Here is a 16009-nt window from a genome sequence, read left to right as displayed (position 1 = left end):
GCTGTTTAACCTGTTTATAGCTTTGTTTCCAAAGAAAAAATGGAGGATTGAGCCCTTGTAGGGCAATAGTAGTGTCCTTACCTGTGAGCCAGGAAGCCTGGGTCCAAATCCCACCCATACCAGAAGTGTTACATAACATATCTGAACAGAAGGGAGAGTTGGTGTCAATGAACCATCCCAAAGAGAAGCCACCAGTGGTCAGTACCCAAATGGTGACCAATGTCATCATGACATGGTGATCAATGGTGTGCACACTGCTGCAGCAATACAATGGGGTAAAGAAAACCCATTTGACCTAGTTGGAAGAAAAAGAGTTGAAGTCAAGTTCCTTGACTACATTAATAACATTACAGTCAGTCAGCAGCTAAAAAACAAATACTGACTAATAATCAGCGGCACCCACTGAATTAGCAACAAGGTGAAAGCAGCACTCCAGACAGAATCTTCATCCTAGAGATGGAAAGAGGCAGAGGGAAAATGGTTTGGGCAAATAAAGAATGAAAGAAAACTTCACTGGGAACCAAAAAATATCTTTGGGAATGTGGCACTGCAGAAGCAATTGAGAGGTCAGGGACTAAAATTGTTGATCCCTATTGTGAAAATAAGGGATACTTTCACACTAATTCTGCACTGTCTGCTCACCGACTTGGGACATCTCCCCAGTGCACCAAAGTAATATTTCTGCCATGCACTTTCATCTCCCATAACACCAGCTGCACTCTCATTCCAGTAGGATAACATCCAACAAAAGGGCTGAAATAGTCAGGTCAGGTGGTGGGCTGCCCATCATTCAGTTTCTCACCCGTTATGAGGGAGCCATGACTCTGACAATCCCAACTAGGACCTGTTGTCAGAAGCTGCTCTTGAGTTACTGTGCTAGCAACACCCTAAGCAAAGGCTATCTCCTATGACTTGACTAGGGACTGCTGACAAACATGACCAGCTTTCTGGCTTTGAGTCTGCACTCTTATACACAAGCATTTGACAGCTGTCAATGTTCATGGATATGGAATGCATGAGACCAGTGCCATGCAACAAGAATTGAGAAGTTTTTGTTTCTATGTTGGGTTTTACTAACCTTCATTTCTTGGGCAAATGTGGCAGGATCACAACTGAAACATTATGATGCCAATTCTGTCAACCGACTCACCACAGTGCACAATTTTCAGACTCCACTAAGATTCTGCATTACATGGTCCAAATGAAAACCCTCAAGATTACAAGTATGTTACAAGTAACACTGCAGTACAGAGTATAAGAGTTCAGAATGTGTATGTGGTTCACAACCAACAATCCTCACTCTTGAGCCTACACAAGTCTTGGCTTCAACATCTTTGTGGTAGCAGACAGAGTTCAATTAGCAACCTGAAACAAAATAATGTGAACCAAACTGTCAAGGAGCTGAAAGAAGATTTAATTGGACTTTCTAGACTCATGGTAAAATGCAAAAATAGGAAAGAATCTATTGAGGTTACCTATACTGGCGTAGGAGTGTTGTTTCATACAGTCAACACAAAGGAAGTACAACATTTGTGGGATGGCTCAGAAATGTTTTCCATTTGCATTATTGTTGAAGAACACTACAAACCAAATCTCAGAAAAGACTCTTCAGCATCAGTGACATGCTGCTGAGTGAGCCACAATCTTCCTGTAACATGACAAAGGACGTGAAAATGTCACCATAAAGTCCACCAGAAAGACATCCATTGAGGGTAAATCAAGATGTTGATCCTCACCAACACAGATATCTCAAAAGTTTGAGAGTAAAGACGTGCTTGAACAAAATGAAGATAGATAGAATTCAACTCCATACAAGCCAGACCAAGGCCAGGAGACTGTCAAAAAGAAGAACTTGCCTGGTTGAACAAACAGAATATTGCAGAAAATAGAATCTATTCAAACCAAAAATAAATTTCCTGGTCCAGAAATCCAGGATATTGCAAGGAGGAAGGTAATTGTTTCAATGGAATAGCCATCAGCCATAATGGACATTCAGGGTAGTAATGCTCCTCCAGCGAGGGGAATGGACCAACTGCCAGGTATTAGGACATACTCCGCAATGGACCCCTGAGAGATCAAAGTTCCTCCAATGAAGAAATGATTACAAAGAATTAGAATCAGGTCAACAATCTTTAAGTCAATGTCCTACCAATCTTCCAAATCAAAAGGAATGTATTCTGGAAGAATTGTGTAGCCTCCAGATAATCTGCATTTGTGAAGTCACAGACTTCGAGGCAAGATGGGTTATTGGGAAATGTGCAAGCAGTTTTCATATATAAACACATATGTACATTAACTAGTAGGGCAAAGCTTGGGCGAAGACTGTGTAAGCCAATTGCTTTTTCTGTTAAGTGCAGTCTTCACATGGGCTGCACTTCCGACAGTTCATGGTATTACCTGCTCTTTAAGGGTTAATAGTAAGTATGCTCCTCACTTTGTCTTCTGCAACTGCCCTATCTCTTCCACCTCCTTTAAAATGAAGAATAGTGGAAGGCCTATTCAAAATTTCATAGCTGCTGCTCTGTCTTTCTGAGTGTGTTGAATTCCAGAACATCTCTAGTTCAGAAACTCGTAGGACTTTGGACACTACATCAATGAAACATGCTGAAAGAGAATTGCAGATAAAATCGCAGCTAAACTCCAAAATATGAAGCTTCAGGGTTCCCAATCTCCCTGCAGACCAAGTCATAAAATGATGGCAGCATTATATGGCCTCAGGCCCTGCTACGTCTCCATTTACCAGCTTAAATCTGGAGACACTTGATAACTGGCATTAATGACAGGAAGATTACATTCTCTGGTTTTGTTTTTCCCAAAGGCTATGTCAATGATGTACAAAAGTCTGAATAAATGCCATCCAAAAGACTGTGGAAATTCCAGAATAAAGAGTGGTAGAAGTAATTTGTGCCTAATAGATATTTGGTCACTTGTGCTAAAAAAAATGTCATTACAACATTGTATCAGCAGACAACTCCAGAACACTCTGAGCTATCATTATATTTAACTCCCACGATGCAGGAAACAGGGATCAGATGGGTTCTGGATCTCAAACTCGACAGAAACAACCATTGATCTGGCATTTTTATGAAGATGTCTGCTGTCCAATTAAGGGTGTCAGGTGGTCTTGAAACTAGTGATATGGTCAGAGGTCTTCCAGCTGAAGAGGAGCAGTAAGATGAAGTAAACAATATCCTTGGATTACCATTGAACTGGACCAACCATATAAACACGATATCTACAAGACCAAGTCAGATTCTGCATCAAGTAACTCACCTCCTCAAAGTCTGTCCGCCAAGTACAAAACACAAATCAGGAGTATGATGAAATATGCTCCATGTGCCTGGATAGGTGCAGATCTAACAACATACAATATTCACTTCCTTCATCACCAATGCACAGCATACCATCTCCAAGATACATTGTAACAACTCAACAAGGCTCCTTAGGGACCCCCTTCCAAACTAACAATCTCTTTCCGAAATACACACAAGACAAGGTACCAATATGAAACATTACCAATGACTTCAAAAATCACAACTGTATTTTGAGCAAATACGCAATCAACTGTTAATTGTTTTTACAACATCATATAACCTTTATCAAGAAAGGTTAGCATTTTAATAATCTTTTTAACGAATTATAGAAATGATAAGTGTTCTGTATACAGTAAATGACATAACAAATTTGAATGGGAGCTGTCATTAATGCAATTCATCTTGTGTGTGAGAACCTCAACAGCTCAACAAAAGCTGTTAAGTAGCCCTCAAGACCAAATTATTGTCCACCCTTGCATTAACACAAGATCCTGCCTTTGTTCTCAGGGAAATGTTACATAATTCCTTGCTACTGAATCAAGGATCAGGAGAGTTTTCCCAAGCTGTCCCGACCAATAATTATCCCTCGATCAGCACCACTACAACAGACTATGTCATTGTCACATGGCTATGTGTTTGAATAACAGTATGAAAATTGCTGTCATGTTTCCTACATTACATCTACACTTCAAAGCTAGTTAACTGGCTGTAAGGCATTTTGAGGCATCTTAAGGTCGTCAAAAGTGCAAGATGTTATACAAGTACAAGTACTATCTTTTAAAAACTATTGTTTAGAGGACCCACATTTGGGACAGGCCTCAGAAAATAATTTTTAGTATGCATAAAATAGTTTGGAAATAGTAACTGTCGAATGTATTGAAATATGCTGTCAGCTGCTCTTAAATACATGACAATATTTCTGAAGAGGCACTTTCAGTTTCCTTGTCAGCATTTCCATAGCAACAGTGTATTTCCATTCCAGAGACAATGATGAGTAGAATATTAAAGGAGGTCCTGGTAAATTATCCCTTACATAAGTCAGGAAACTCGATAGAACCAGAAATTTATACAGTAGCAAATCGAGTACTCAGAGTTACAAGATTGGTTTTTAAACAGGAGAGGCCACAATACATATGTTGCTTTTAAAAAACAAAGCTGCACAACAATTGAAAATTAGATGACAAGTGGATTCTTGCTGCTGATCACTATCAATTGCCTTTGCTGTCAATTGAAAGTTCTACCCAAGCACTTCAATATATTTTCAACCAGAAAATGACACACAAGAAGTTAGCTTCCAATCATCGTACCCACAAGCAACGTCTTCCTGCCCATTGTGATTGAGCTCCTTTTCCGTTTTAAACAGGCAAAGAGACCACGAATGACACTGTTACATTCTAGAGTGACTGTTGCACCTGCCATTACACTGCAGTGCTCACCAAGTTGTAGTGTGACAGGTCACATCATTTGAGGGCAAAAAAGCATAAAACAAAAAGAGGATTATGTGGTAATCTATCAGTCAGAAAGTTGTGTATTCCATCACGGATGTGAGCACGTTATTCGAGGTAATAACTGAGTGTAGTCTGGAGGATGTGCAGCACTATCAAAGGTGGTACCTGCCCTCTCAGGTGAATGTGAAAGATCTCATTGTGTTGTTTTGTAGAAGAACAGGAAGTTCTTTTCAATATTCTGGACAAAAATTATGCCTCAGGCAACATCATAAAAATAGGTTACCTGTCATTATCTCAGTGCTAATTGTTGAGCCTTGTTCTGCAGAAATATATGCTACATTTACGAAATTACAACAATGACAACACTTCCTCAGCATTTATGCGATTCAGAAGCACTTTAGGTCTTTCTAAGCTGATGAAAAGTAGTGTATAAATGCAGATGTTTCTTCCTCTCACAGCTTTCAACACGATAAAACTAAACAAAGACGTATTACATATCATCAGTTAGCCTTTTATGAATGGGTAAAACTAATACTGTTACTTGAACACCCAGATTCCAAGTTTATTCACTGTTGGATGGTAACAATGTTAAAAAGGTGTAATGATATATTGCAGGCAAAAAATTGAGTCAGCACTTGATTACATCAGAATCTGTTCCATTTTTGATTTAGCACAGTTTCCTGCCAGTCAACGGGATTTAAATAGATATAAATAATAAGGAGTGGTAGAGAGTGATTGATATCCTGCGATTTGAACTGCCATTGGATCAAGTGCAATGTACATTTGATTAAATCTATGAAAAGTGACTCATTCTGCTCGCTGTTATTTTGGAGATGGAACAGCACATTGATTTTAAAGTGATACTGTCTTCAAAGAAGGGAACTTGGCAAAAGCTTTTTTTTGCTGAGACAAAAAGAATCATCATTTTCAGTACGTTGACATGAAATGTAAACAACATGATGTGTTTTGACATGGTTTATATTATTCTCTTGTCATGTGCAGTCACAAGATGCTTGTGACTCAATGATTTTATGAAGAGAGCTTTGAAACAAAGCAAAGGCGGCAATTTACTTAAGTATTGAGATTTACTGCAGTTTAAATAACACAGTTTTATATCTGCTATATTCCTGTTTGGTGGCAGCAATGGCTGCAGGGTGGTTCAGTGGTTAGCACTGCTGCCTCACAGCGCCAGGGACCCAGGTTCAATTCCACCCTTGATTGACTATCTGTGTGGAGTCTGCACGTTCTCCCCTGTTTCTGCATGAGTTTCCTCGGGGTGCTCCGGTTTCCTCCCACAGTCCAAAGATGTGCAGGTTAGGTGGATTGACCATACTAAATTGCCCGTAGTGTCCAGGGATCTGCAGGCTAGGTGGGTTAGCCATGGGAAATGTAGGATTACAGAGATGGAATAGGTTTGGATAGAATACTCATCAGACGGTCAGTGTGGACTCAATGGGCCGAATGGCCTGCTTCCACACTGTAGGGATTCTCCGATTCAAAAGTGGATTCAAGCCCCACTTCAAAGACTTGAGCACATAATCTGAGCAGGCACTTCAGTGCAGAACTAAAAGAGCCCCACATCAGAAGTGCCATCTCTGAATCGACATTAAACTAAGGCTATGGCTGTTGTCACAATGAAATTTAATTGAAAGTCTTTTTATGCATGAGGTTAGATTGCTTCCTTTCCTAAGAGTAATTTATTCAAACTGAAATGATTCTAGCAACATGATTTCTGTGAACTTAAAAATAAAGAGTCTTATGTATTATTACAAACTTCGCCTTAAGGATTGAAAATGTGATGCCTTACACACACGCACTACACAAATAAGTACCGGATGCATATAAAGAAAAAGAATGTGATTACAATGTGAAATCATTTTTGTGTCTTACATAGCAGGCTTACAGTTTCTTAGATGCATTTGTGTTTTAGCTGGATCGTAAGTCTGGTAAAGCAGAGTATTCTCGGTAAGCTGAGTGTCTTCTTGCAATTGAATTGCCAGGAGGTGGGCTCTGAGGAGAAGGTGAAGTTGAAAAAATTTGGGAAGACATTCCTTTTCCCACTTACAAGGTAGATTATATTTTGTCTTGGTTGCACATTATCATTTACACAATAATTCTGCAAGTTTATTATTGCCTACTTACATTTTCTTGCCATCTTCTTCACAATTAAGTCATAAAGGAACTGTATACCTCACCTGCAAGGTGTTCTGGAACATTATGTGCAGGGCTACCTCAGCACTCCAGGGCAGACCCCTAACTATCCAAAATCAAATGCACTGAGAACAGGCCTGTGGAGGTTAGATCATGTACGAGCAGTCCAGGGATTCCAAAATCCCATTTCCATGAAGGCAACTGTCATTCATATTGCCAGCTGCCTCCAGGAACTGTGCGTGCACGAATCAGGGCTTGACCCCACTTCCAGGTTCAGTGGGATTTGCGATTCCCCAGTAAATTCAACCATTTTTGCAACAATGAGAAGGTAACCTGTGCTGGCGAAAATTGGGGCCTTTGTGTTTATTGAATATGGTGATTTTTTTTCCTGCCTCTGTAGCAAATCTGTCCATATTCAGTTGTGAAAAAGCCTAATTAATCTTTGAAACTCAAATAGTACTGTGATCACTTTAAAAAGGATATACATCTCCCAGATGAACATCTGAATTAGCAGGAAGTCTCCTGTCAGCATAATTTTGTGAAACATTAAGGTCCTTCTTAACAGTCTGCTATGTATTTTGAAGCCAATTAGATACCAGATAATTTAACACCAGTGCTGCTTTCAGAATTGATACTGCAAAGCTGCTCCTCCTGAGCTAGAAGTACCCTAAAAAAATACTGTTTAAAATGTATTTACCTTATTTGGCAGTGCCTGCAAATTGCATTGCGAATATGCAACTGGCATGTTGTGTGATTATAAAAACGGACAGATTCATTCTTGAGTGTTTGAGATTCTATTGCAACAGCAGCTACTGGATGGTCCCATTTTGTTGTTAACAAGGCAGGTTAGGAGTCAGAATTGAAAGCTGCTAAGTGTAATTTATGATCTATGAGCTTGTGATCTGACATTGTTGGAACAGTAAATGTTGAGATTTGACAGCAATTCACAAAACAATGAGTTTGGCATGATTCATACATCATATGAGGTCGATTTTGGTCTATATGAAGATATTAAACCAGCAATAAGATTAAAAAAAAAATCAGCAGCAAAAGTAGGCTATATATACCCTCAAGCCTTTGCCATTCAGTAAGATACTGGTTGAACTTTGATATCCGGTCCACTTTCCACCAACTCCCCATACCCCTTGATTCCATTATCTAGTAATCTTGGCCTTGAATATACTCATCAATTGAGGAATACTACTCTCTGGACAATGCTCTATCTAAACTGTACAGCCACGGAAAGTTATTGTGCTTGTACATTCTGCCCAATTTAAGATACTATGTGTGCACAGTTGTGTAAAAGCATTTGCAATTTTGTCCACTTAAATGCAAATATTGCAAAATAACTATACAAAAAAGAGTGCATTACCTCTTGAATACAGAATTTCACAGATTCACAACCAAGCAAAGAAAGTTTTTCACATATCAAAAATCCTAAAGGCCAGCCCCGTATCTCTAGACTCTGGACTTAGTCCAGATTCTCCACTTAAGGGAAATTGCTAAAATATGTTACATTTTAATGAAAGGATGTCTCATTTTTTCTAGTCAGCAAATCAGCATATCAGTATCTCCCACGATTTTAATTCGCAAATATCATGAGACATGTAAAATGGGTTGTCATTTTGCCATCAATCATTTCACACAATTCCTAATATCAAGATCTAACTCACTGAGTAAATACAGCCTATCACAGGTATAAAATATTTCTTCTAAAACATATTCCATTCTTCATACAATAACCTAGACATAAGTATCCTTTATAAAACCTAGAAAGATTAATATCCATCTTTTAATCCAGCGTGGTCACACATGACTGAATTGATGTTACCAAGGAAGTGTAGTCAAAACATATTTGCATATTTATAGGGAAGGGCATCAGTTACATACTTCTTATTAGGAAAGAACAGACACAGAAATAACAATGCTAATTCTATATTATTTGTATACTGCAGTCAACAATTCTGGAACCAATGCTTGCCCACTCCCTAATTTTTAATAAAAAAACTAACACCTTGTTTTAGTGGTGTCACTCTCATCTCTAAGTCAGAGGGTCGTGACTTCAAATCTACAGTGAAAGGGTGAACAGACAGTTTAGAGTAGTGTTTGTTACATGAGCACTGGACGGGCATGATTCTTGCTAATTTCCTCGATACTTGTTAATTGCAATGGTACTGTTGAATTGAATAAAAGTTTTAATCACAGCAAAGTGATTGACATCGGTGAAGTCAGGCATTACAAGAAAAACAGGAATAAAGTTTTTATTCAGGCAACAGAAGACAATTTAGGAAGACACTGACCAACTAACAGCTCATCGTGCACCCAAATAACAAATCTGCAGTAGAAGTGGATTGTACGTGAAGTTTTTCAGTGCCTGTCATAATGGAATTGAAAGATTAATTGTTTTTTTTTCTCCACAGATGCTGCCAGACCTGTTGTGTTTATGCAGCCCTCTGTTTTTATGTCTATTCTTATCATTGTTATGCATCATTAACATTACAAATATCATGCCTGCTGTCAATATTCACTGAGGTTAAGTGACCTTGTCACTGCCATAAGCAGTCCCTAATATGTCATGTTCAGGAGTTTGAACAGTCTGCCTGATATCTAACTCTCAGTACTGTAACTCAACTGAACTGAATATTATAAAATTTGACATAAGGCCGAATATTTATGATAATTTTTCAACGAGATAAGGTCCAATATGAATTGCTTTCCGAATACAAGAAACAAGAAAGCATACAAAGTGACAATTTCAATCAAAATTCACTTGATTTAGTTACAAGTAATGATTTGAAATTAAGAAAAATAATAAATCCCTGCACTAACTTGTGCATAACGTGTTTGAGCCAGATCTCTGCATCTGATTCATGTTGAGCTTGAAATAAACATATTTTCCCTCATTAGGCTGGCTTCCCTTTCGAGACTGAAGTGGACCATGATCACAGTTTTTTGTTTATTTTTGCCATTTGTTATGTGGTCAGTTATATGCTTGTAGACACAACAAAACAATAAAGATTATCCAATGAGAGATCATTTCCAAGGACCCCATCCTTGGCTCATATCAATAACCTTTCCAGGGATAATAATGAATGCTTGCAGAAACTCCAAAACAATATATTGAGTAATCCCAGGAGAAATAACACTTAAAAGTTCTCTTTGTCACTTTGTTCAGACCTTGCCATTAATGAGACATTCAGTTATATAATGCATTTCACAATCTTAGTTTGTGTCAAAGTCAAATAAGTTGTTTTGTAATGCAATCATTATTGATCATGTAAGAAATGTGAAGCCATTTAGGCACAGCAAACCGTCATAAACAGCAATGCAATTACAAAACATTTTGAAATGATGTCAGCTAAGGGATAAACTTTGGTCGAGACAACCTGACTTTCACTGCTCGTCTTCTGTGAGAGGATCATTTATGATTAAGACAGCACCTCAGTTTAACATCTTATCCAACTAAAGGACACTGTCTTGCAACAACGCGGCAATGCCTCAGTAATGTCATGTTGTATTAGCCCAGATTTTGTGCTTAAGATTGTAGATTTGGCCTTAAAGCCACACATAAAGCCATTGGCTCAAAGGCATGAGTGCTACCAGTTGAGCTTTATCTATCATCAAAGCATTGTAAGAAAAAAAGGGAGACAGAGAGAAAACAGGGAACCAGTAAATCTGATGTTGATAGTTCGGAAGATGTGAGAATCCATTATCAAGAATTTTATTGCAGAGCAATCAGAAAACAGTGGTAGAATCAGACAGAATCAGCATGGATTTACAAAAGAGATATCATGCTTGCCAAATCTACTTGAATTCTTCAAAGATGTAACTAGTAGAGCTGATCGGGGAGCCAGTGGTTGTAGTTTTTTGGACTTTCGGAAGGCTTTCAACGAAGTCCCACATTAGAGCTTAATGGGCAAAATTAAGGTGCATGGGATTGCGGATAGAGCATTGAGAGGGATAGAAAATGGGTTAGAAAACAGGAAACAAACCGTAGGAATAAATGGGTCCTTTTCAGAATGGCAAAAGTAGGAAGCAGATTATTATTTGAATGGCTGTAAACTGAGAGGGAATGCCCAATGAGACCTGAATGTCCTAGTGCACCAGCTGCTGAAGGTAAGTGCACAGGTACAACAGGCAGTAAAGAAGATAAACTGAATGTTGGCATTTATAGCAAGAGGAGCAAGGATGTCTTGCTGCAATTATACAGGGAATTGGTGAGGTCACACCTGGAATATTGTGTGCAGTTCTGGTCTCCTTACTTGAGGAAGGATGAACTTGATCTCGAGGGAGTGCAGCGAAAACATACCAGACTGAATCATGGCATAATAGGTTTGCTAAATAAGGAGAGATTGTGTCAGTTAGGATAGTAATCACTGGAATTTAGAAGATTGGGTGGGGTGGGGGGGGTGGTAATCTATAAAATTCTAACAGGACTAAACAGGTAAAACTCAGGAGGGCTGTTGCGAGTGGTGGGGGAGTCCAGAACCAGAGGTCATTATACAAGGATAAGGGGTAAATCTTTTCGAAGTCAGATGAGGAGAAATTCTTCACCCAGAAAGTAGTGAGCCTGTGGAATTCACTAACAGAGAAAATGCTTGAGGCCAAAATATTACATGTTTTCAAGAAGGAGGTAAATGTAGCGAAAGGGATCAACGGATATCATGGGGTGGGAGGCAGGATTAAGATATTGAGCCCAATGATCAGCCATAATCCTGATTATATTGAATGGCAGAGCAATTTTGAGAGGTTGAATGGCTTGTTCCAATCTTCTATTTTTCTATAAATTTTAAACCTGTCTGAACTCACTTCAATTTAAACATATGTAAATCTAAACCATTTCCTTTCTGCAGAAAAGCAGAGAGCTTCATTTACGTAGTAAAATCTGGATAGAAATATCTTGCACACTGTTTACTGACGTTTGTATTTGAAGAATGCCCATTTACAATCATGCTCCTGTAAAATGGGTGCTGAGGTTGCTAGGTAATAGCAACTACAAGGAAGTAAATTGAAAGGTCACAGTAGTGTTAGGTTGATTGTGGTTATTTTTGGGTGTCATTGTTCATTATTTTTCACCACTGCCATTTAGGTTCTACTAAGCCTTGATGCTGGTTGTTGTTTTCCACTAGCACCATTGTTTGCACCTATCGGCAGGAACAATAATTGAGAAATGACAGCCCTATACCTGCACCAGACGCCCTTGATCATAACCTTTTGGTCTCTGAATGCAAACACCACAGAAAAACAAACCTCACTTGTCCAGAAGACACATTTACTCTTATTTCCAATGGAAACAGAACTAGTAAACCAAATGATACAATATAACTGTATGAATATCTGACTTAGAAAGATATTTCCTCCAAAAAGCTCCAAAACCAGTCTTTGCTGTCGGTAGTGATATATTAAGGGTAGCATTTCAAGATTATCAATTGCTGACATAAATTGATTAGCAGTATACACTAAGATTCCAGAACCACATGTGAGGACAATGTTGCACCCACCTGGCAATAACTGCAGAAGCTACTTTAAGCCAAACATACAGATGGACCATCCAATAGCAATACCTGCAGCGACTATACAGCATATGTTTGACAGAGCAAGCAACAGTTCTAATCAAATGCAATTTGAATCCTGTTATAATTTCCATCCAGGCATCTTGCAATGCTTATTTAATGGAATTGTACTGTTATATGGGAACAGAACCACCCTTCTTGCACTCATACAGCATCACCTGAACATGAGCAATCATAAAAAAAGGGAAAAGAGTTGGACTGTATTACGAAATGGCTGCAGTCTCGAGCTTGCATGTTGGATTTCCAGAGCCTTCCCATTTTTCATTTCTTCCCTTTCAAGATCTGTGGACAGGTTGAAATGCTTTCTGAGGATTTCCTAAAGCCAGAAGAATTGTTATTTCCCAATCCAAGATTTCCTATTGATCATCTACATGCTTTGAGTTTCACTCGTATGACGTTTGCTTTTTCCGCCACAGGTGTGTTGTTTGCATATGTCCCAGTGCACTAAAATGATGTACAATTGTGAAAATCACCATTGAAAAACTGTGCCCGTTATTGACTTTGGGTTAAGCTATTTGGTATAAATTGCAACCAATTTGGAAAATTGACACTGTAGTTTCCTTTGCAATTCTTCTGTGAATTCTATTAATTTGAAGGATTATTTTCTAACTGCAGAACTGTACATCAGAAAGCAGATTTTCTAAAACATACAAAGTTATTAATTTTTGCAGGTATTGATTTTTGATAAACTTAGTGTCATAATGGTTTCTCGGTCAATACGAATGCCACAGCACTGAAAGCATGGACTGCATGGCAACTGTTATTAGACCTCAAAACTGAATAACACCACCCAGTCAAGTTTATGGTATATAATCATTTACAATTGTTACTATCAGTAAGCAGTTTCAAGGTGACAGCAATAACTTAAGACATCACTATATTCTCAATTAGATAATAAAAGAGCAAATTTTGAAAGCACATGGGAAACTAATCAGCATCTGAAGGAAGACTGATTAACTTTCAAGTGATGCTGAAAGGCCTTATCAGAAACACAAACCTATCTTGTCTCATGCAGATTCTAAGCCAACAATCTGTTATTTTGCAACATTTATTGCTTTTCTTAATCACATATTTCAAATCTTCAGGATTTGTGAGGGTTTTTTTAAAATCTCAACGTAAATGTATTTCTTCCTTCCAGGAATCCATCGGGGTTTCTGTGTACAAACAAGCAAATATTTTCCTATTCTTTTATGTATTGCAATACAAAATAATATTTTGGTCGTGAACCGTATGTTCTGCTGACTGGTAGACAGAGTCCAATACAAACAAATGCTGATAATACCCAGATCTTCATGTGCCCATTGAGTAAACTGTGCTTCACATTTGTTTAATTCTACTTCAGGAACTTAAGTGTTGGAAAGTTGCAGACAGAGATTTTCCATAGAATTGCATATATTCAGCTCTCAGAGAATTCCCAAGCAAATTCAAATAATTTACAGTAACTGAAAACTTGATTAGTCAATTTATTTTTCATGTCCTTCCTGTCTAAGAAATACAATGCAACATGTATTTTTTCATTGTTATTTTAAAATATCCATAAGTTGTGAATTTGCAGTTTTAAGAAGTCATTTAATATAATTTGAGAGACAAAGTTGATCCCTACAGTGAAACCCATTAAATCGGAACGCAAATGCAGGGGAGAAGCTGGCGTTAGAAGGTACCTTCTCATTTGAGTGATCAAACCTGAAGAATTTCTGACAGATTATAATTAACAGTGAACTAAACATAATCCAGCAAAGGCGCATGAAGTGACATCTTTTTGAAACGAGTGCCTGTTTGTAGGGTGTACACCGGCGGAGAGAATGTATATATGTTGTTGAGAGAGGAGGGGTTATGAGAATCATCCACAGACGCACAGTGCCATTGCTTAATGCTAGCCCAAACTCCCTCGCACCCAACAATTAAAGTGTCAGGAAAATCTGCTGTTTTATATAAAAATAAATGCCAGGCTCAGAAACACCAGCCGAATTAAAACTGATATTTGTTCATATACCCAACAGACACAAATACGACCATCTGAGCATTATTCAACAGCGGAGCATATCAAACAAGTAGCTTTGGCGACGCTAAAAATGAATTCAACTTTTTTTCGACCAGGGTAACAGCGATAAAGGACGGTTGATTTATCGTTCTGCAACCCCCCTGTCATATTCAGCACACTGGAAAAAAAAATGATATTCAATATTCTCCCACAGTTGGGAAGACATCGAAGTGTTATTGTTAATAAGTCATCAACCACTGGCTTCAAGACTTCTAAGGATCGAAATTGGCCACTAGTAAAATGTAATGAAATCATTCTCCAATTTTCCACCAAGCTATAATTCTTCTCCCACTTACACACCCTTTTCACTGCATCTCTATTATCCTCGAAGCTTGAAAACCTATCTGCCTGTAACCATTACACTAAGACAGTGTTAGACATAGGGAGTAAAAATGCTGCTGCTCCTAAAAATGATGCATCGTGTCTTCACGGCTGTCTCTGTTGTGGCTGTACACCCACTCGAGCTGTTTCCACGGGACGGGGAGCTTGCAGTCGCTAATGAGCAGTGCCGACAGCGGACAATATTCAGAGAATGAATGAGGCACACTTACCTTGACAGCTTTGCGATCTTCACAAAGCTAAACACATCCATGCATGCAGAAAGCTCTTGTGTCCTCACTCCAGCTCCATACTGTATCCTTATTAAAATCGATTGGGGCTACATGGAGAGGAACGTCTTCCCTTTCCTCCTGCTCCGAGATTCATGGGTCCATCCACTCCGGCTTGAGATAACATTGGCTCCCCCTGCGAGATCCTGCGTTCAGTGTTCACATTCCCCCGCCACCAACTAACATCACTCTACCGCTCCCACTGACCCCTCTTAGCCCCTCAGTCAAATGTCAAGCCACTGGGAGTGGGAGACTCCCAGGCAGGCAGCAACTCCGAGGATACACGCAAAATCACTCCTGCTGCTTGCCTGTCTCCTCTCGGGTTTGCTCCAATGACAGCCAGCACTTGATGACAAATTAAAGCAAAATCTTTTTTTTTTTGGAGGGGGAGGGGGTGCAGGGGAAGGCAGGCGCCGCAGAAGAAGCAAAATAAAACGTAGTGCTTGAAAGGAAAACAGCTCGCTTTAGACAAGTGCACTATCATTCTGACTCCGACCTGTACAGGCTCTCGCCTGTTAAAATGCACAGGAACATGATGCTCGCTTAAGTTCTTCCCTCACTTCAGCGACTGTTTCCCGTCTGCAAAACTACATATTTCCCACTACACTTAACCCCCGAGAGTTGTTGTGGAAACTGAATATAAATAGATCCCGCTGCTTGGTGAACACAAGTCAGAATATTTCTCTGCGAGTACACAATGGCAATTTGACCTTTACAATTTAATTGACAGATTCATGAGTTCCGAGAAAAATAACGAAACATTGCAACAAAAGGATCGTTAAAGAAAACACGGTGACAAAGATTTAATTAACCATCAATCTTGCTTAGACAGAAACCTGGTTATCTTTCTCTGAAACTAATTCTCAGGGTAACT

General features: G+C 38.9%; 1 protein-coding gene across 1 annotated transcript in view; it reads right to left on the bottom strand.

The window, feature by feature from the left end:
- frmpd4 (FERM and PDZ domain containing 4) overlaps nt 1-15302 on the bottom strand; it is a 573791-nt gene extending 558489 nt beyond the window's left edge. Inside the window, exon 1 of the mRNA XM_048602573.1 lies at nt 15079-15302. Coding sequence (XP_048458530.1) covers nt 15079-15119 — 41 coding nt within the window. The 5' untranslated portion in view covers nt 15120-15302. The remainder of the gene's footprint in view (nt 1-15078) is intronic.
- Between the last annotated feature and the right edge of the window lie 707 nt (nt 15303-16009).

This window comes from Rhincodon typus, chromosome 11 (genome assembly GCF_021869965.1).
Source record: "Rhincodon typus isolate 14 chromosome 11, sRhiTyp1.1, whole genome shotgun sequence".
NCBI lineage: Eukaryota > Metazoa > Chordata > Chondrichthyes > Orectolobiformes > Rhincodontidae > Rhincodon > Rhincodon typus.
The sequence above is the reverse complement of the archived record's forward strand: the minus strand, read 5'-3'. Positions and strand labels throughout refer to the sequence as shown.